General features: G+C 28.6%; 1 protein-coding gene across 1 annotated transcript; it reads left to right on the top strand.

Annotated features, from left to right (window-relative positions):
• Positions 1 to 758: 758 nt before the first annotated feature.
• On the top strand, positions 759 to 21,659 carry LOC107448507 (eukaryotic initiation factor 4A-I). Its single transcript, XM_016063738.3, has 10 exons — positions 759 to 1,157; positions 6,465 to 6,549; positions 8,352 to 8,484; positions 8,570 to 8,709; positions 11,936 to 12,101; positions 15,253 to 15,362; positions 17,223 to 17,366; positions 17,450 to 17,587; positions 18,524 to 18,693; positions 20,994 to 21,659. Exons 1-10 carry the CDS (start codon positions 1,135 to 1,137, stop codon positions 21,136 to 21,138), a joined length of 1,254 nt encoding a protein of 417 aa, XP_015919224.1. The 5' UTR covers positions 759 to 1,134; the 3' UTR covers positions 21,139 to 21,659.
• The last annotated feature ends 1,689 nt before the right edge of the window (positions 21,660 to 23,348 follow it).

The following is a 23,348-nucleotide window of genomic DNA, read 5'->3' as shown; positions in this document are numbered from 1 at the left end:
GATAATTTTTCTTATAAACAAAATGTTTTATTTTTAAAATAAATATGAAATATTTAATATTAATATTACTTAATGATCCACGATTTGGGCTTCTAGTTTGCCTGCCATGCGGTACTAATTAATTTTAACCAATGCATACAATTTGGATTTTAGTGAGTTAACATAAAATGATAAAAGTACTTAAACTAAAATAATAAATTTTGGCTTTGTTATTTGTCTCTTTATTTAAAAAAGAGTATTACAAATTCCTTATTAGTGCATACTATCTATTTGTTGTTTGAGACATTGATAGTTCACGACTTAATTAAAATTTTATGTTAAATTAAAATTTATATTATAAAAATTATTTGATGACCGGAAAGAGAATTGTTCCCTACTTATTTTCAGAAATCGAAATAAAATACATATAATAACAATAAATAGCTGCACCTTTGACAATCTATAATAATTAGTTAATAATAGGACCCATTATTAATAATAGAATCTATTATAATCTAGTTAATATTTCCCTGAATAATAAATGTACAATAATAAATATAAAATTTCCTAAATAAATATGAATATTCAAACAATTTAGGTAAGGGTAAAGGGTAATTCGTAAGGAAAGGGTAATTCGTGATTTTTTTAACTTTAACAAGTCAATTTTTGTCATTAAATACCATGGAAATATTTTTAATAGTTTTAATTAAGGAAATTTTCAATTACAAAATACTCTCAAATGTGCTTTTTAATTTTTTTATTTTGTCTTATGATCTACCATTGTGCAGGCATATGAATGGTGCAGAAGTCTTTCGAGAGAATTTCTTTTTTTCGCATGTCGCATTAATTCGTTAAAATTTTCATTGAAATTCGGGCATTTAAGAGCTTGCAGTGCTTCCTAGTGCAAAAACACTATCCATTTCATAATAAGATAATACAAGTAAAATATTTCCGATTTGGCAATTTATCGCTGTTTGTGACTGATGAGTCAGATGAGTCAACCCTTGATGAGTCAATCATTCCTTTCTGCGCATGCGCATTTTCTCTGATTATTCTGCGTGGAGACATTAGTTTTGCCATAATTTTTCAGATTTAATAACTGCAAACCGTGAATCCGTCCTTTAACCCAAGCTGAAAAATAAAAGTTACTACACAATGTCGACCTACGACAACACTAGGTAATAAATTTTAATTTATTTAAAAATGTTCTGAAATTTTAATTTTGTGAAATAATGAACACACATTCTGTATTTTAAATTTATTTTTCATATAAATTTTGATCTGTAAATGATAAATTAACCTAAGTGATCTCGTACATCCATGAAACATGGCTGACAGGCTATTCCTATTGTTAATAGCACGTGTAATTTTGTAGGAGAGGTTGTCCGATTTTCTTTATTCTCAATTTGTCTTTGCGTGAAATGTGTTAGAATTTTTGAGTTATAGAGTTTCTGGAAAAGTTCCCAAAACTTACCTTAGTTTCTCTTACTGTGTTGATCGTGGAAAGTATGAGTTCAGTAGGCTTAGGGATTGAATCCTGTTATTGTCAAATTCTCCTTAAATTGTTGTTTTGTTTTTAATATTGTTTAATTGTGACAATTTTTTCTTCTCTCTGGAAAAAAATTATTTGTACCTTTTCTGTTAATTTATTGTCTAAATTTGACACGTGCATAGTACGCATCGCGTATGTTTACTAAATCGGTCAGCAGAAATTTGATTATATTAAATTCGCGTAGTTATAGTTTTTAAATTTTGCTTAGTTCTCCCTTAATATTGTGCTACTTGTTAAGTTCTAAGTTTTACAGATGAAAATACAGTTTTTTAATCTGTTTACTCTCTTTATTTTTCATAAATTGAGCCTTTTACTGCACTCAGTTTTAAAATTCTATTAACCATAAAGTGGATATTATGAGGGAGATTTATTATACCCTGTTTTTTTTGTTCTTTAAGCATTGTTTTTAGTATTTTGGTGTTGCATTTCCTTGAAATATGCTCACAAATTGAGCATCCACACCGTTTCAATAATTTTAATTTTGGTACAGTCGCATTTTTATAAAGTAGTTCTTGTCATTTTACTGTGGAACGGAGAGTGGTTTCACTGTAATTGAATCACAGCACAGCTTACTATTATGTCAGGGCAAAGCTTTTGTTCCATTACAATTTATGATATGCCTTCATTTATGTATAACTAGCAAAAGTATCTAAAAATCACAAAGACTTATTGTAATGTAATATATAAACTCATGAGTTTATTGTAATACGTAATCATGATATAACCTTATTTAGATATTCTACACATATGAAGTGCACGGATACATTGGTGGTCATTCTCTAATTTTGCAGATACTTTTTATTAATATTTATTGTAATATTATGGAAATCCTCATGCAAAGAAAGTTTGCAGTGGGAAAATACAAAGTAGATAGTATTATCATGATTTATCAGGGGTCTGTCCAGGCTGAATTTACTACCGTTTAGCGGTACCTTCACAAATTCAACTTAAGGAAAAACGGTAGTTTCACAAATTCAATTAATACTTTTTCTTAAAATTTTATTTTTGTATGCTTTAAGAAACGATAAATCCATATCTTTACCATATTTTTGTGTTTATTTTTAAATATAATTTTTAATTTTTCACAAAATAGGTACCTCTAAGAAAAACCCAGACAGACCCCTGTTTATGTAAGATTTAGGAAATTCAGTGTTTAGTTGTATGCATGCTGCTCCCACACTGCTATGTGATTTTGAAAACCTAATATTATTACAACACGCAAGTTTCAAATCGCACATTTAATCAATCACTTATGACACTCTTCACTTTTGCTGATATTATCATAAATTTCATGAACATTATTACAATATTAAGACCCAAGATTTATATCATGCATTTAATTTTGCCTTACTTAATTTGTGCTGATTGCATTGTAAATTAAAGTAGTTTTTTAATCATTTTTTCTGCATCATTTGCACTACATACTCACAGTTTTAAAAATTCTTACTATGACATTCAAATTTTCAATTGCACATTTCGATAATTATTTATTGCCGCACTTTACTCGTGCTAACTTCATTGCAAATTGAGTAATTTTTAAAGAAATATTAATGCAATGATTTCATTCGTGATTATTACTATCCCTTCACTGTTAACAACGATGCTAATTCAACATGCAAATTTAAATTATTATTATTGGATACTATTTATTAGTGCATATTTCCTCGTAAATTAAAGTTGCTTTTTCTTCATTTCAGTAGTTTGCACCATGTACTTGTACGTGGTATTTTGAATCCTGATATTTTAATGTTATTACAAATTGAAAAATTCTAAAATTTGAGGACACAAGTTTTTTAAACTGCTTGCTCTTAAGTCATTTATATTGTTTTAAATTTGTTTTAGCTTATATGATTCGGTAATTTTTTTAGGAAAAAATTAAAAAGAAAGCGTTTGCGATCTAAAATTCTTAAAATTGGGAATAAAAATATCTGAAAAATAATACTAAATATTGAATTTTATTTTGTACTATAATGGATTTGTTTTAATTTTTGGTTTTTGTTTAAACATTATAAATTTTCTTTTATACAAATATTTAATTCGAAGTTATATTATTTAAGTATTTAAAAATATTTAATTTTATGTTTATATCTTTACTAATTAAAAAAAACTCATGTTTTTATAAAAATGATCATATTTCCCTTTAATATGACTAAATATGCGTGGGCCCTTCGTTAATCTACCTGCTAGGCTAGGGGTGCACTACCAATGACCTGCGAGCTACATGCGGCCCCCGGGAACTTCTGAAAGTGATAAATAGTTTCTTTAAATTGGTTTTTGTTTAAATGTTATAAATTTCGCTTATTAAAATAATTCATTCAAATTTATATTACTCTATAAAATGCGTTTTTTTTCCTTCTCACTTTCATTCTCTAAGCTTCTTTATGTTTAGAATTTATATCCTACTCCCCTGTATATATATATATTAAGTTTAAATTAAATAAATTCAAATAATTAAAAGTATTTAATTTTTTGCAAATATGTTAAGTTTATTGATAAAAATATTTAGTGCTTAGAACACTAATGTTTAGATAAAAATTTTCATATTCGCCTGACTGAATACGCGTGCGGCCCTTCCTTAATCTACGTGGTGTGCATGTGGCCCTTCGCTTAAAAAAGTTGTGCACCCCTATGCTTGGCAAGTGGCCCTTCATTCAGAAAGGTTGTGCACCCTTATTATTATCAAAAATATTGAGTTTGTAGATGCTTTTGGATTGTGTGGGTATATAGTTAGTTTTTATCTTACTATGGATATAACATTATCAATTTAGTAGGAAGATGAAATTTGGAATAGCATTTTTAAGAAATAATCTAGATAATAGAAAAAAGTTTTTTGCCGAAATTTCAAATCATTAGAGAGTCTGACACATTTGATTATACATGTAAAAGTACTAATAGTTTAATGTTTTTTGCCTGTGACTTTCTTGCCATATCTGTGTATGGACGTTAAGTATACGCATAGGCTACATAAAATAGTTAATTCTTTTTCTTTCTTAGAAAATAGAAATAACTTACAACTTAATTATTATTGATGCATGTTTTTGACACGACATAATTATTTATTCTTTAATATTGTGTACTAGCAATTCATACTTGGAGGAAAATTAATGAAGAATTTATCAAGTTATTTAAAATAACTGAAGTTTTGATGATGTTTTTACGTTATATAACTTTAGAATTATGTGAAGGAATGTGATAAGATATGCAATTGGGAAAAAAGGGAACATTTTGTGGTTGCATTACTTTAAGACATTTGAATATTTTGCAAAGGTGCCACTCTTCACTCCACCTGTAGCCGAATTTTATCGTTAATAACAAAGCATTCAAAAAACCTACTCTTCTAGATACAGTGTTGCCACAGGTGACTAAAATGCAACGATTTTTAGCATGAGGCCACAAAGGTATATTTTTAGGAAAAGGATATATGTAGACTTTCCATACCCCTAGCGATGTTTTTTAGCATAAATTGGGTTGAAAACGTGTGGCCCGTGAGATCTTGTGGAACACACTGAATTTCTTTCTTAAAAAATAAAAATGTTAAAAATTTTTAATTTTAAATTTGAGTAGTCACTTTTTAATGTGTTCAATTTGCACAGATTCCCTCGTAAGTATACTTCGTTTCTCGATCACCTTTTCAAGTGTCCATGCTGCAAAATTCTGATAATTTTAAAGAAACTATTACGATAATTGAATTTCGAATTTGAGTAATCACAATATATGTATACAGGGCTCAAAATTAACGGTGGTCCGTTGGTCCGTGACCACTAAAATCGGAGTCGGACCAGCATAAAATAATAAACAGTGGTCCGCCGGACCACCATCCGCCGCAGCCGATCNATATATATATATATATATATATATATATATATATATATATATATATATATATATATATATATATATATATATATATATATATATATATATATATATATATATATATATATATATATATATATATATATATATATATATATATATATATATATATATATATATATATATATATATATATATATATATATATATATATATATATATATATATATATATATATATATATATATATATATATATATATATATATATATATATATATATATATATATATATATATATATATATATATATATATATATATATATATATATATATATATATATATATATATATATATATATATATATATATATATATATATATATATATATATATATATATATATATATATATATATATATATATATATATATATATATATATATATATATATATATATATATATATATATATATATGAATATATATATAATGAAAAAGTATTTTTTGAACGAATTCTGGTAATTAAAAGTATTTAATTTTCTGTAAATATACAAATTTTTTTTATATAAAAATTTAGAGCTAGAACACTAACATTTATGTAAAAATTATATTTGCCCCCAACTTAACTAAATGGATCATGGTATATGGCAATTAAGTTATTAAATGAAATTTTAGTCTTATTTATGCTGAATTTTTGTTCTTATTTAGTGCATGCAAGTGTTCTAGCTCTATTTTAATGCTTTAGGTTAAACTATTTTGTTCATTTTTTTTTCTGTGGCTTTCCTGTAGATATAGAACTGACTTTTCTTTCCTGTCAAAAAGGAAATAAATTTTCTGTTTAGATTTAAAGTGTAACTTTTACCAAAAAGATATTTCTCGTTAAGCGTATTCACGTAAAAAAAATATTTTTAATATCCATGTACAATTTGATGGAGAATCAAAAATTAGTTCACGTTAATGAAGTTCTGCATTTAAAAAAATTGGGAGTTTGAAAGCCATATGGATTTAAAATAAATTGTTGCTGCCACTTGGATTCTGCTTTTGTCAAATAATAAGAATGTTAATGAGATCTTTTATTATAAATCTTGATTAGTATATTCTGCAATTCATTTCAGAAATGGTCCAGATTTTGAGAAAAATGGTGAGCAGCCACATGAATATGATGGCCCACCTGGAATGGAAACCAATGGTGTTATTGTTGTAAGTGGTATTTCCAATATATTACCTATTCAAATTGTAATGAAATGTGACCTAATGCCTACTTCTTGAGGCAGCTTTGTTTTTTAATCTTACAGTATTTTTTTATATTAGTAAATCAAGCTTCTTGATAAAAAATTTTTCTCTCATTATTATGGGATGAATTAAATTCATTATAATAATCCATAATAAACCAACTTATACGGTTTCGCCTTACAGTGTACACTATTTTACCCGTTCGTGCAGGCAAGCACATGGTTGGTTGCATATTTAATTTTGCAGTTCTTCACAACTTGCTTATTTAAATCCCGGACTCAAAGATTTACAAAATTTTAAATACCAATTATGAAACTCTTCACTTAAAGAAAAGAATCCAAGGCAAGTTATAATAGAGTTGGTTTTGGAAGCAAATCAATGGAAGCGCAAACAATTGGTAACTAATGAGAGCAGATAAGCGCTTCGGCGACAAGCGAAAGTAGAACCTTTGATATATATAGGATCACATGACCAGCAATATTGATAGATAAGCAATGCTTACTTATTTTGCCTCAAGGTTAGAGTTTCTAGAATTAGAGCACTTTTCAGCAATGGTGATGTTATTTGTGAGTACGATTTGGTGCATATGGATTGCAGTGTGATTTTGTTTTAAAATTTTTAACAATGCTTCCTCAGATATTTATAGAATTTTATTCTAAAAACTTTCCTTGCATAATTAAGTCCAACAAATTTTAGCATTATGCATATTCGAGGGCTAGATTTTAAAATAGCGCATGGCAGTAAAAGCGATGTAAATTATTATATACATACGAAGAGACAAAGATTTGGAGAAATGTGTGAATAAAAATTTAAGTGTTAACAAGTATTTTGCGCCTGAAAGTGATGAAGATGTATTACGGGCCAAAGTGTAATTTACGTCGTTCATTGTAGGTAGGACTGGGCGATATTAGAAATTATATATCGTGATATATCGTCAGTNGCTATATCGTTATATCGTCTTCTTCACTCGACGGCTTAAATCAGATTTCTGATGTATCGCTTGGAATGAAAGTTGCTGTAACGGTTTGCCGATACAGGCGTTAAATCGATATGTCGCGATATATCGATTTATAGCCCAGTCCTAATTGTAGGTCATAATCTATCGATTAGTATTGCAAGATCATGCAGGCTCATTATTTAATAAATGTTCTCTGAAAGCGATGTTGCTTAAAATATGGTGCAGGGCGAACGGATACTGCTGCTGTTGTGTCAAAAATCGCAGATGTTTCAAATGCTTCCTTATTGAATCTCTTCAGAAACAAGTGTATATTGTAATTACTGATGGCAGCCACAGTACAAATGTGCTACTATAGTTGTGTCTTTGCTTCAACAAAAAACCCAGCAAAGTCAAGGTAGCGCTACTTGCAGTGCCAAATGTAGATGCACAATCTACCTACTAGTGTCTGATTATTTTATAATTTCTTATTCTATAATAAAATAGTTGGTCAAGATTTAAAAAAGGGTTTTCTGCTACTGTTTTCACGATGAATTAGTCATAAATACATGAGGTTTTATCAACTATCGTTTGAGATAGATTTTTTTTAAATTTTTTTTTATGCGTAGACAACTTGCAAAGTGGGACAAGAAAGAAATATGTAATATTTTTCAATGTGTATATGCGTTGATTTAGGAAAAAAATTTCTTTTAATAATTTTTCTTTTAAATAAAATTTATAAATTTTATAATCATTAATGTAACTTGTTTGTATAAAAAAGAGTCTTTTCCACTGTGTAAGAAACTTACCATCCCTGTTCCTTGCTTTTTTTTAGAGTAACTGGGAAGAAGTTATTGATAATTTTGATAATATGCACCTTAATGAAGAACTGCTGAGAGGCATCTATGCTTATGGTTTTGAGAAACCTTCTGCAATTCAACAGAGAGCTATTATACCGTGTGTGAAAGGTTTGTGTACATTAAAATATAGATTTAATTTCATCCGAAAAAAAGAAAAGGACTATTTTCTCAATTGTGTTTCACATGTTTGCAGGTCTTGATGTTATTGCTCAGGCCCAATCTGGTACTGGTAAAACCGCCACTTTTTCTATAGCTATTTTGCAACAGATTGATACTTCTCTGAGAGAATGTCAATCTTTAATTCTTGCTCCAACAAGGGAATTAGCTCAGCAAGTAGGTGTATTTTTAGTGTTCTTTCTTACATTAATTTTATTTTATAATCGTTATGTGTCTTATGATCGTTAAACCTCCAGTGAAGCATAATCAAAAGAAAAACATTCTTATAAAATTAAAATACTACTAAGTACTCTAAAATGGTCTTTGTAACAAAATAATAAAGTTTCAGATAGTTCCCAATTTTTTTTCTCCCTTTTTGGTCATGTTTGATGGCTTTGCACCAATCTTGTTATTTTTCGCCTTTTGGTACATTTCTGTTTATATATTTATATTAAATTTTTTATGGTGTGTTAAATGTAAAACTATTACAATGTGATATAAAACAATACTTGTTGTAAGTGCTTGGAGTTATTTTTGAGAATTTTTATCAGTGTTCTACGCGCTACGGCATGCGCTTTTACTATATCAGAAGGTGATGGGAGTCTTATTTTTCCTACATTCTGATGTCATCAGCCGAGATAGGAAAACTAACTGCTTTTTAGTGGGCGTGGCTAATCGAGCAATTTTAAATATTAATTACAAAGTAACTAGTTAACCTACTGAACTGAAATTGGTGTCTATCGTCATAAAATGGTTTGAAGTTTTATGTTAAAAAATACAATTCAGGTTCCTCATTTGTTGTTAAAAAGATGGTTACTTTTCATTATTCAGAATTAGAAGTGGGTTGTATACTGGTGCGAATTCGCAACTTCTGTAATATAAATCACAGAACAAAAGACTTCCTTACCTTTTGTTTGGAGCAAAGATATTTACACCCGGGTCACTGCAAAGAAGGTTGGTTATCAATTGTTATGAAAATTTATAGGTTCTTAAAATATTTTTTCTTTTTTGTTGGCATTTATACATTTTAATATTTAATTTGTACATTTCTAAGGAGTATCACTGGAAATATTCTGTGCATTCTCTTCAAATACATGATGGCCAAAAAAAAGCATATTTAAGAAAAACAGGAATGAAAAATTAATTTGCCCTGCAGTGCACAGAATGCTGTCAGTAGATGCACTAGATATTTGTGCTAAACTAATGGAAGAACTGTATCAAAAGTATATATATCTACAGGGTATCAGGAAAATCATGGGTTTCGGTATTGAACAAAATTTGTCATGATTTTAACTATTTTTTTAAATAAAAAAAATCATGGCAAGTCAAGGATTTAGGTTACGGAAAAATCTAATTTTTTAAATGGAATTTACTCTTCAATTTCACAGTTCCGAATATCTGAATTTGTAACAAAATATCCTCAGTCATATTTTATCAAAATATAGAATGTTTTTATCATGCTCTTAAAAATTATGGCGGTCTTTCAAAAAATGAGAGAAAGAACATCATTTCTGGAGCGAATTATATTTTTAACTTCCCTGATATCAGAATTATCTATTTATTATTTATGTTTTTTGTTTTATCAATTTAAAATCCTAGTTTAGGCTTTTTATATTATTTACGAAGAAATAAAGCAGGTTTAAATAATTACATATATCTGACTGTGTTTAGTTGTTTGCTTTTGAATTTCTTTTACCTATTTTATTGCTTCAACTCTTCCTTTACTGCTTTTTAAGTTTAAAATCAATAAATATGAAATTGCAGAGTATAACAGTTTTGGTTATACCTATCATTTCAGTTATTGTTATTATAATACTTTTTGTGTTTATGTCGGAGAAAATATAACTTTTAAGTCGTGAAAAATTCTTGGAATTAGTCATGAAAAGTTATGGATTTTAAATTCTAAAATGTAGCAGATGTATCTAACTGTTGAATATTTGAATCTGAAATATGTTCCACTGATACAGTATGAACTTTGCTGAATTAGTCTTTGGTTGATTATTATTAATTGAACAAAGTCATTTTCCATTTCTATATTTTAAAAAAATTTGATTTCTATTGCAGGCTTAAAATCTTTTTTGTTATGACTAGGACCCTATAAATTATGCGAAGATGCGGAAACCCGCATAAATCACAATTATCCGCATAATTTACAATTTTCCGCGTAATCGCAGCATATCTGTATAATTTTTATTTTTCTGCAAAATGTATTCGTTTACCAGATAAATTTCTCCTTAAGGGGTTTTTTTCAATTGAAATATATCTTCCTTTTCAATTCCAAGAATCTTTTTGGTCAGGTGGTCAGATCTTTCCAAGAATCTGACAGAGGTGGACAAATTCACAGGAAACTTTAAGAAATTGTTCAAGCATTATCCTGCAAGAAAGTGCCGCTATTTAAAGTTTTTAACAGATGACAATAAGAAAGCTAAACTTTGTCCAGCACCAATAAAGCAATAAAGACACGGTGGAATTCCTGGTTTAAATCAGTGCAATATCATGCTGAATATTGTAATGTTTACATAGAATTTTTTAGCAGTGTAATAAACCTTACTCCTGACACTGCTTCTCTCTATCAGTGCAAAGTTTTGGTGGAAAGCAAGTACGTTTGCACAGACTTTCAGTTCATTGTAGAACACGCTCAGATATTAATGGATACTCTTCTCTTTTTCGAAACATGTGGTGTATCTATTCACAAAACTTACAATAAGATTTTTGATCTGCGGTCTAAACTTCGATGTAATTCTCAGGCATCATACTCACGAAAAGATTCACACAACGTATTTCTTCAAGAAGTGTTTCACAAAACAATTGCAAAGTTGAATACTTACTACTCTCCAGAACTAGACGTATTCAAAAAACGTGGGCCCAAGTTTAGTCAACCTGCATTAAACTTAATGAAAGCTGCTCGAGTTTTCGATCCAGAACAAATTGTCAACCTCGGTATTGAAGACGACGATGTATTCAAGAATATTCCAGGAATGAGTGGTCAAGATATAAAACTCAAGTATGCTGCTTACAAAGAATATGTAAAATAATGTTCAGACCAGGACTTAATTAGATTCTGGAATTCAGATGTAGTCTCCGAGAGATTTCCAGAACTTACAAAAAAAGCAAGACAAGTGGTCTCAGTGCTTCCTAATTCAGTAGATTGTGAAAGAGCTGTATCCTGCTACGGCCAAATTTTTACGAAACAAAGACAGAGTTTGAAGGAAGACGCAGCTTCTGGAAAGACACCACATCCTTTCCGCATAATTTTTAAAAATCGCCGCATCCCAGCCGCATAATTTTAAAAAAATTTCCGCGTAATTTATAGGGCCCTAGTTATGACTAATGTATGTATACATATTTCAGGCATATAACTTAAAGTGTATCATCTAAAAATGACTTTTACATTTCTCTATAGATTCAGAAAGTAGTGATTGCTTTAGGTGACTATATGGGTGCTCAGTGTCACGCTTGTATAGGTGGCACTAATGTTCGTGAGGACATTAGGAAACTTGAAATGGGAGTGCATGTGGTAGTTGGAACGCCCGGGCGGGTTTTTGACATGATCAACAGGAAAGCTTTAAGTAAGTAACAATTCCTCATTTTGCACACATTATACATTTGCAAGGTTGTCAAGTTTTAGCTAGGCTAAAAGCTACTGTAGTAATTTTTAAAATGTCATTAGGAAATGTTTTGCTGCAATAAAGTGTACTCAAAGTAATTCAGTTATGCTATCATATTAGAGTTAAATAAGCAAAAACAAATTTCATAAAAACTTCTATTTTCATTGGTATTTTGAAAACAGAAGATTTTTATTTGAATTATTCCTAGCTACATGTTGCCAATCCCTAGTTATAATATTACAGAAGATTGACAAAAAATGCTGATTTCCTCTGCATGGTAATAAATTTATTAAAAAAAAGCCAATTTCAATTATTTATTATTTCATAAATGCACTATAGTATAATCAAGGTGCTTAGTGTTAATGCATAGTGAAAAGCCCTTAAAGGTGCTTTTTTAATTTGGTATTTATGAAAAGTGCTAAATTTTCTATCTTTTAAAAAGATTTTATTTTTACTGTTTAGATTGTCGTTCTAAATTTTGAAATTGCATGATTTTCATAATTTTCTCTGCAATATTTATCAGAAACCAGGTGTTTTTATCATGATTATGTAAAGTTTTTAAAATTGTTTTTGTTAATAAACTTTAAACGATAGAAAGAAAAAATTTTTTTTAATACACGAATCCTATATTTATTAATCTTTTGGAAAGTAATTAAAGATATTTTTGAGTCCTTCAAAGTACTTGAAAGGTGCTTTTTTTGTTGAAAAATCTGGTTATGCACTGTATAATGAGCATAGAAAAATACTTGTCTTTATTTTTAAAAAAAAAATGATAGTTAAGATTTTTTACCAGCTATTTGATGCCACAATAATATTCATTTATTAATTCTTAAAAACCAGTCTGATCTAAACTTTATTTAGTTTAATTACAACATGAATTTTAATAAATAATGTGCAACATTGTGTATATATATGTATATATATTAACTTATTAATGTAAAACGGAATAGAATACATTATTAAAAAATTTAAATTTGTAAAGATACCTTAGCAGCACTGTTCGCATAAATAATATTTTTTTTAGAAGTTTCTTTCATAGCAATGTGTACCTTCTTTAGACTTAATTATTAACAATTTTACTAGTGTCTCATCAGACATGGATGAATGGAACTGGGTCCTATTTTTTTTTAACAAGCTCAGGAAATGGTAAAAATAATGAATTTGTGAAATTCTTTCAGGTAACCCACAGCATCTAATACATTAGCTAAAGCTGCAACTTGTTGATCCATAGGATCAGATGAAGTATTCAACTTGGAGGGCGTTAAAGGCAGTCTCTAGTTTATCTAAAGCTTCATCTTCATTTTTGTCTAGAAAAGGAAACTTTTCAATAAAGTATCCTATATTAATAGATAAGATTTTGAAATTTTTTTTTGCAAATTATGTTACTTCAGGGTGCGTAACGTTTTTAAAAAGTTCTTAAAGCAGGGTTGCCACAGGTGACTAAAATTCAACTATTTGCAACTATTTTTAGCATCAGGCGACTATGGCAACTTTTTTTTTTTGCCTGAAAAGGCTTAAAAAAGGCAACTATTTTCAGGAAAAGGAGACTATTGGTAGAATTTTCTGTATTCCTAGCTATGTGTTTTTTTTTTTTTTTAAACATAAATTGAGCGGGTGTGTTTAATGAGGAAACCCCACAAGATAGTTTCTGAACACACTAAACTTTTTTTTTTCCTTAAATGATAAACAAAAATTGAAAATTTTGAATTGCAACTTTGAGTCTTCACTTTTTAATTTGTTCAATATACACGGACTCCATTGTAAGTTATTTCATTTCTCGATCGCCTTTTCAATGATTATTGCTACAAAATTCCGCATGATTTAAAAAAAAAAAAGAAAGAAAGAAAGAAATTAAATATTACGATGCTTGAATTTCGAATTTGAGTAAGCACTTTTCATATATATACATAAAACATTTACGTTTATATAAATATTCTACGTTAATACGTTTATATAATATTCTTATTTAGGCAACTAATTTCCTAGTTTTTGGCTACTATTGTCATGTTTTAAGCTACTAAAATCAAGTATTTTGTTCATTTTTTCTGTGGCGACCCTGTTAAAGGTGGTTATTTGTGATTTTCGTTTTTTAAAAGCCATTAAAGGTGCTTTTTCATTGGGTGTTTTTAAAAAGAGCTTAATTTTTTCCTTCCATGTTGATTTTCGCTACAAATTATGCAGAAGGACACTGTTCACATTGTTCTAGTCAACGTTTTCACAATTAAATCAACCCCAATCTATTCCTGTGTATCGTCGGTCCGTAGCATATGAAAATGCCATTCAATTTACATGATTCAAAAATTTTGATAATTGCCAAAAGCCTTTTTTTTTTTTGACTTGCCGGTTAAGACCAGATAAAACCGTCAATTGTCAAAAACTTTGAAATCCTACCTAATTGTGTTTTTTTTACAGTGCTTTAAATATTTTTTTAGTGCTTGAAAAGAGCTTAAAAGGTGCTTGTTTTTTGTTGAATAATTTGGCTATGCACCCTGTACTTCAGCATTCTTATGTCATCATTTAGCGTAAATTTCTTAATGTAATCACAAGGAGCTACTAAAAACTTCCTAGACTCTGTGTAAAATTTTGTTTCTTCAGTTGTCGATGATTCCAATATATTTAATGTGTGGGAGAGATTCATTGCAGAAATAGACATTCGTGCAGCTAAATTAAGATGACAAGGGCATCCGATAATACTCGCTTCATTTTGCACGTTTTTCAAAATCTTTTGTTCAGCATTTTTGACACCGCTATGTATAAATTTGCTGCTTTATAGCTAAAATCCTCTACTCTATTCAGCACAAACTAGTTGTGAAAGTTTATAGCTAGCATTACTTTCTGCAAATATCTCGTCAGTGATTCTTCTCATAATATTGATATTGGTCATAATTTTGACATTAGTTTGCTAAAAATACTTCCAATAATGGAATGGTTTTGTTCACTTTTGCTACCAGGTCTTGCTGAACAGGGTATAAAAATTTTAAATCCCAGCAAAAGTTTGAGGAAAACATAAAAAAAAAGCTTACAATTTTACTCACAATATGTATGTTTAATTTTACTGGGGTATTGTGCCCAGAGCTATTTTTGATAATAATCTGTACAATTAATTTTGCAGGAACTGATCACATTAGGATATTTGTTTTGGATGAAGCTGATGAAATGCTTTCCAGAGGTTTTAAAGATCAAATTTATGATGTATTTAGGACACTTAATTCTAGTATACAGGTAAGCCTTCTAATGTTGTACAGTTTTGTATCTACACTGTATTAGATTCTAATAAATAAAAATTTTCTTCTAAAATCGTAATTCTTTTGATTCTGATTTTTTTAAAGAAATATTTAAAACGCGTGTATCAAAATTTAAAATATATGCATATTATGGAGTTTAACAAGTGCTTAATTTAGATTGTTCTATTTCAACCTGTGAGAAAGATTTAATTAAATCAAAATTGTGTGCAAATTTTTAACTTTTTTTATTTTTGAAATTGTTTTTTAAGTCGACTTCTATTCTTTAATAGAACCATTCATTACACTGCTTTAACACATCACTTAACTTTTTTTGATTTTGACCCAATATCATAAAACTATTAAAGATAAAGCTCCACAAGTTTTGCAAGTGCATAGTTGGGCTTTATTTTATTTGAACTTGTAATATGAAAGTTTTAATTCGAAATTGTCTGCAAGTCTTTTTTTTTAAAAAACTTTTTTAGTCAATTTCTATTCTTCACTAGAACAATTAATTACATTGATAACACTGCTTTGTTTTGCAAGGTATACCCTCACCTAGAAAGTCATGGATTTCAATATTGAAGAAAATTTGTCATGAACAGGGATGAAACACTTCCGCAAAGAAGCGGAAATCCGCTTTTTCTCCCAATTTTAAAAATTTCCGCAAAAATGTTCCAAAAATTTAATTTTTTTGGAATTTGTCAAATTATTACTAAATTCCCCCCTCGCTACTGCTGAAACATACTTCTTCCCCTCTGCAGCAGCCTACCAAGAATGATTTTCAGTAGAAACTGGGCGGAGCTTCAGCAGGTGCGACGTTGCCTTGACAACGGAGACTTCCGCTGTAAAAAGGAAAAGATGAGGTTGTATTCTTGGCAGTTTCGGTTTGTAACACATTTTAAAGTCACGCCTGCGCTCTTTATAGTTCTTTCAACTCCACTCGTTATTATTTTTGACCGTTCCTGCAATTATACATTCACGCGTTTGTTCATCATTTACTCTTGTTTGTTTTTCCGCGTGATGCTTTGTATGATGAATGTATTTTAATGATGGAAGTAAATTTGAAAGACGAGCATATAGTGTATGATCGATGCTGCTGAAAAAAATTAATTCAAATTTGAATGGCTAAATAATACTGTCACAGTGACTAAAACTGCTAGTAACAATCTAACAGAAGATATTGAGGTGAAAGTTGGCGATTGCTTTTAAAAAATCGAGTTAAGCGGTAAGAGGATTTGCGGCTATATCAGATCATATCAAGAGTAAGAAACGTGATGAAAGAAAAAACAAAGCGAGAAAATTACATTTTGCCCTTAAATTTTCCAGTCTACGTTTTTTGACTTCAGCTTTTTCAGCCTCTGTAAGTTTAGGCCTTGGCGTTATTTTTTTTTCTTCCCTTGCTTAAACTCTTAACTTTTGGGACTGTGTCAATCAGTTCGGACCCTCTTTATTTGTGATATTCACCTGAATTAGTATTGAACTGTAGGTTAGAATTTGATTCTTAATTAAAACAATAAAAACAAAAATTTTGTTCAAATGATAAAATTCTCTTTTATTTACAACTCAAGAAGTATTTTATGGGATCTCTCTGGTCATATCTCAAAAATAAACTCACAAATTTAATGCATTACAAAATTAAAAGTGAAAAAAAAAGAATTCTAAAAAACCATCAAACAGTTGAGCAACGCATGCAATGAAGACGCATGCACACTGTTTACTATTACTTTTGATTATTGTAGTTGAAAAGTGAGAACGCCGTCAAATCCAAGTAATTTTTTTAAAATTGTGTGTTCAAAAATGAAAAACATGTAAATGTGCATATTTATCTTAGATCTTGTATATAATCTATGTTTTGTAGGTGATATTACTATCTGCCACTATGCCTGCTGATGTACTTGAAGTTACTAAACAATTCATGCGAGAGCCAATTCGCATCTTAGTCAAGAAAGAAGAGCTTACTCTGGAAGGTATTAAGCAATTTTATATTGCTGTGGATAGAGAGGTAAATTAAAGTGTCCACTGTTGTTTTCATTACTCTATTAATCAGTGATCTTTGATTTCATTTATTTATTTTTATTTTTAAAGGAGTGGAAGTTAGATACATTGTGTGATTTATATGAAACTTTGACCATCACTCAAGCAGTCATATTTTGCAACACCAGAAGGAAAGTCGATTGGCTCACAGATAAGATGCGAAGCAAAGATTTTACTGTTTCTGCTTTGGTAAGTCAGTTCATTAACTTTTTGAAAACTTATTCTTAATTAACTGAAAATTTTACATTATTATACTAGTTGTGCAAGTTGTTTTCTTCATATTAATTTATCAAGGCTAATTAACTATCTATTTACTGTAAATATTTTGCTAATGTGTATGAAAAGTTAGCAGTTGGAGCACATACATTGCTATGCTGTGGTTTATGCATAAGAATAAACTGTTCCATTATTTTATTTCTCAAATATTAATGTCNTTGGAAAGTCATGCAAAATCATGGAAAGTCATGGATTTCATCATGCTCCAAATATCTGAATTTCTAACAAAATCACCTCTCAGTCATATTTTTATTAGAATATAAAATGATTTTATCATGTTGTTCATTCAAAAAATGAAGGAAAAAACCTCAATTTTAGAGCGAATTATCTTTTAAACTTTCTCTTCTGTGATTTAAGACTTTTTATAATTTTTTTTAATTTTATCAATTTAAAATTCTAGTTGAAGCAAACCAGTCATTGGCGAATTTTTTTTATTCCGAAATGAGAACAGAAAAATTAGGAGTATTTCTTTCCTTTCTGATGAACAAGAACAGTATCTTTAGAATATAATTCTGCAGGGGAAAAAAATATTTGCTAATTTATTTTATTTTTTCAGCTATTTTATTGCTTCAACTCTTTTTTTGCTCTGTTTTTTAAATTTTAAATCTATAAATATGAAGATGTAGAGTATAACAGTTTTAGTTATAGCTATAATTTAAATTGATGTTATTATAATGCTTTTTTAAATTTATTGTTGTTTTTGTCAGAGAAAACTGTAAGTCATGGAAAATTCTTGGAATTCACATGGAAAGTCTTAAGTTTGAAAATCTGAAATGTAGCAGTTATCCTGTACATTGAGTTGCTTTTAAAATTGCTTTTGAATAACTAATGTGTTTTTTTGTGTTTTAGCATGGAGATATGGACCAAAAAGAAAGAGATGTTATCATGCGAGAGTTCAGATCAGGATCTAGTCGTGTTCTGATTACTACTGATATTTTGGCTAGAGGTATTGATGTACAGCAAGTCTCTCTTGTCATTAATTATGATCTTCCAACAAATAGAGAAAACTACATTCACAGGTAAGCACTACTAAGTAAATTTTCACTTTAAACAAGCAGTAAAATTTTTATTAGGATGCCATAGAAAAAGTTTGTTTAGACAAACTTAAAGTAAGCCATGAAAGTTAGTTCAGACAATCTTAAAGTAAGCCATGAAAGTTAGTTCAGACAAACTTAAAGTAAGCCATGAAGTTTCAAATACTGAAAGGAAAGTTTTAAAATGAAAATAAATTATGAGGTGATAACTTAGGATTATTCAACTGAGTAGTTCTCTTCTAATAATCTGTTTGAATTTTAATATTTGGAAGTATTTTTTTTTCTGCAATTGAAATTTATGACAAATTATAGGTTGCCTGAACTTTTTCTTTCTTTTAGATTTTAAATTTGTAATGAAGGAGAAAGAATTCTTGACACGAATATTATTTAACGAATTTAATCCGTTAAAATGTTAGGAACTGAAACTATTATTGATAAACTAGCAAATACATAGAGAAATATTTTTTCAAAGTTGAAATATGCAGGGTTTTGATCACAAAAAAAAGAAACTATTATTTTTATTTATTATTATTTTTTTTAAAATATAAAACTTGACTTCTGTTACAGATTACATACTTTGTGAAAATGTTATCTTTTTCTACTAATAAGCATAATTCAATTCTGAATTATCAATAATAAAAAAAACCTTAGTTATATAAAATTTTCTTTTATTTGTTACTGCTGTATTTGTGACCTTACTATGTCCGATATAACATATTTAAGGAAAATCAATTATTTACAATTACAGTAAAAAGTCCCATCATAGAAATGCCAGAAGGATTTTTCCAGATAATAGGTCTTTAGGATGAACATCAAAAAATTCTTATTCAATAAAATTTGCTTTTTATTTGTTGTTACAATTTGCTTTTAATGTACTTTAATAGTAGAGTCAGTCACACTATTTAGTTAGCGGTTTGTGCATTTACAAGTAGTACAATATATTTATATTCTAAAAAATAATCCGATTTGTTTTTGAAAAGTGTTGACCTGATTTCACGTTTATCCTACTGGTATTTTAATGTTATGGATGCTGTAGACATGTGTTTTTTCCAAAGTTTATTAATGAATTTTATTTTGCTGTTTAATTATTTTGCTTAAATTTTAAAAATGCTCTGAAATTCTCTTACTCAGGGTTGTCGCTCAATAGAGAGAATAGGAAAAGATCTGGAAAATACAGGGAATTTAAAAAATCATCCGAAATAACAGGGAATTTTGAATTTTTTCCTTACAAACTGGGGAAAAAAATTTTATTTCTTATTCTGATTTAATGCAGACTTTTCCACAGTGCAATCTATATATTTTAATATGATAGTTCAGCTATATTATATTATTTAATTTATTAATTATTTGTTTTATGTCGAGCTGTTTATTATTTTTTCAAGTTTTTTCTGCAACTAAGATTAGCATCGTTATTCTAATATAGTTTGTAAGAGTACAGTTAATACCTGTTTCCTCTTAATATATTGTGTACAACCCTATGGCAGAATTTTTTTGGGCTTTTTGCGACCAATTTTCCCTAGCATTAATATTTTTCTTTAAGATATTTTCAATTGTATCAATTACTAATTTAAGGTAGCATAAATGTTGTGATTACAGAAATATAGTATAGATTATAAATTTTTAATTGTAAGAGTAATATTTTTAACTTGTAATATTATGCGCTTTCTCTCATTTTGTAGGCGGAGAAATGCACTAATTATTTCCTCTTTCGAATTTTGTGAATCATTACAAAAATTGAAATTGGTAAATAAATTAAACAATAATAAATTGAAATTCCTACATAAGTTAAAAAATCATTAACTCTGTACAGTAACTCCAAAATAAAAATCGTCGCTGAAATCACACGAATAGGATTCTTTAAAAAAGAGACACAGAAATACACAATCTTTCAACTTTCACTATTTCTGAATTTTTTATTTTATATTAATTTAAAATTCCAGCTGAATCCAGTCATTACGAACTTTTCTTTTTAAAATGCCAAATGAGAATAGAAAAATCTCTAGTTTTTCTTTCCTCTTTGATGCGCAAGAAAGACATCTTTGAAGAAAAAAAATTTATGCAAAAAAGAAATTCAAAATTTTACCCTTTCCAAATGAAAAATCTTTCTGCTAAAACTTAGTAATGTACTGAGGCAACGTCGCCTTGTCACCTCAATTCTGCCACGGGCTTCTAGAATATTTGCAAGAAAAGATTTTTTTTCCAGATATGATTAGCAACCCTGAGAGTTTGTCCTGAAATTTAAAAATTGTTTTGTTTGCCCCCTGATTGTAATTTCTTTGTTTCAGGATCGGAAGAGGTGGTCGATTTGGTCGTAAAGGTGTGGCTATTAACTTCATAACAGAAGATGATAAAAGATCACTCCGTGATATTGAACAATTTTATAACACTCAAATAGAAGAAATGCCTTTAAATGTAGCTGATCTAATTTGAAGAGGATATTTCATTGTATGTGGGTGCATTATTCTGTGCTCAGACTTTGATTTAAGAAACAGCATTTTTCAGTAAACTGAAATTTATTCAAAACAGACTCTTATACAGGTTGGCAACTAATGAGTTCTCCTATCTCATTAATAAGCTGTCCAAGTTTTTATTTACTCTTTGTGAATTAATTAAAAAAAAAAGGAATCATTATAAAAAATTAAAATTTTTTTCTTCTTTCAGTATTGTATCATAATGTTCGACTTGAAAAAAAATTCGCGCAGAACTATTTTTATTATTTGTATGATGTGCTTTTTTTGGGGTATTATTACTTAATTATTTAAACAGTTCTTTTTTTTTTTAAAAAACTATTAGTGTATGTTTTACTTTACAATTCGGTGTCAGTTCTCTTTCTCTGAACTGGTAAATAATTGTTCAGAGCAGAATGAGTATTGCTTTTTTTTTCCTTCCATTGTGTAAAGTTGGAATCTTGTAACAAAGATAATTGATTAAATATTTTTTATTTATATTGACTTAGTTGTTTATTTTGTGTAATAGTTTTGATTTTTCTAAAAGTAAAAGGTATTAAAATAGTTACAATCTTGGTTGTGTAGAATCTTCAGCAGTTTAGGTACAGATGTAGTTTAGGTACATAGCTAACTCTACGGAATTTTGCCAGTTTCTTCAAGTCTACTGGTTTAATTAAAATTCTCCAATTTTTTGTAAATTTTGCAGGAGCCTGTTTAGAAGAAATTTGGGTCCGTTAACGGACCCTTCACAAAATATTTTAACTTAAAAGCTATTCACAAAATAATTTATCTTTTAATTGGACCCTTCGCAAATTTGTTTATCTTCATTATTTAATATCATTCATCTATCTAAGTTTTGTCTTCGGCAGATGCTTTTTCCTTTATTCGTCCAAAATGAATATTCTGCATTCAGCAGTATGGGCTAAATACCAAATATTTGTATCTTGCATCTCTAATTTAGTAGCAGCACTTGCTGTTGAGCATAATCTTGTATGTCTATACAATTTAAAAACTCATTGAAAAAGTTTTTTTGCAATAACAGGACCCTATTTTCACAAAAGCAGGACCCTAGTTGAAAGAATATGACTTAACGTTTATTTTATATTCACAAATTACGAGTAATTTTTTCACAATTTGACAATAACGGACCTTTCACGAAATGTCTTTACAGATCCCTGATTTTAGAAAATTCCCTAAAATTTAGCAAGTTTCCTAAAAAAATCCCTATTGAAATAGAATTTTTGTACAGATAATTGCTTGAATATTTAAATAACTATTACTAATACATAATGACGTGAAACTCATTTATATAAACCAGTTCAATTTTTTTTTTTTGTTCTGAAATGTTTAGATAATTTTTATTCAGAACTCTATTTTTAATTTAATTAAAAAAATCATTTATCTTAGATGAATTAAATGCTTATTAATATTCAAAGTTATGAGTAAACTTACATTTCAAGTATACTTAATGTCAATCATAACTAGACAATATTGCAGTTTCTCTATTTTGATGACTATGAAAAACCTTTAAAATTCTCTGTATATTTAGTACATTATGCAACAAAATTCTCTGTATATTGAGTACATTATGAAACAAAGTAGTCTGGTATGTATACTGTTCCAAAATATCTGATTTTTTCTTTAGCCCACTTTGAGGCCTGTACACTAACATGAACAATTATAGTTGAATTTATTAGCTTAGATTTTTATACACTATGAGCAAGTATAAAACAAATGACAACACAAACTTCTATTATATTTCAAATAAATTTAAGAACTGATTTTAGAAATTAAAATTTATGAGAACTGTTGGTATTCAAAATGTTTTGCTTACATATTAAGGAAATGCAAAGTTTGAATCTGGAGAAATAGTGCTTATTTTTCCTGTGTATTGAATAACTTTCCATATGGTCACAGACAACAAAAAAAATTGCAGAATAGAATTATTTATGAGGACATTTGTTTTTATTGTCGGATGATTTTTTCTAATTTGTCTAGATTCTACTGATGCTGCGTATTGAGGAAAGAATGCAATCCTTATTTCACCTTTTTAAAGCCTCAGGCCAGCCAGGATACGAATAGGGGTTTTGTCATTCTTTATATTGCCGTGCAATAGAAGATGAACAAAAGATACAAAATGCCTATTTTTACCTGTTTAGGGTTTATCTGTGATACTATACCAAATTCAAAAGC

The sequence above is a fragment of the Parasteatoda tepidariorum genome, chromosome 3 (assembly GCF_043381705.1).
Source record: "Parasteatoda tepidariorum isolate YZ-2023 chromosome 3, CAS_Ptep_4.0, whole genome shotgun sequence".
NCBI classification, from domain to species: domain Eukaryota; kingdom Metazoa; phylum Arthropoda; class Arachnida; order Araneae; family Theridiidae; genus Parasteatoda; species Parasteatoda tepidariorum.
This window is presented reverse-complemented; position numbering and strand designations above follow the sequence as displayed.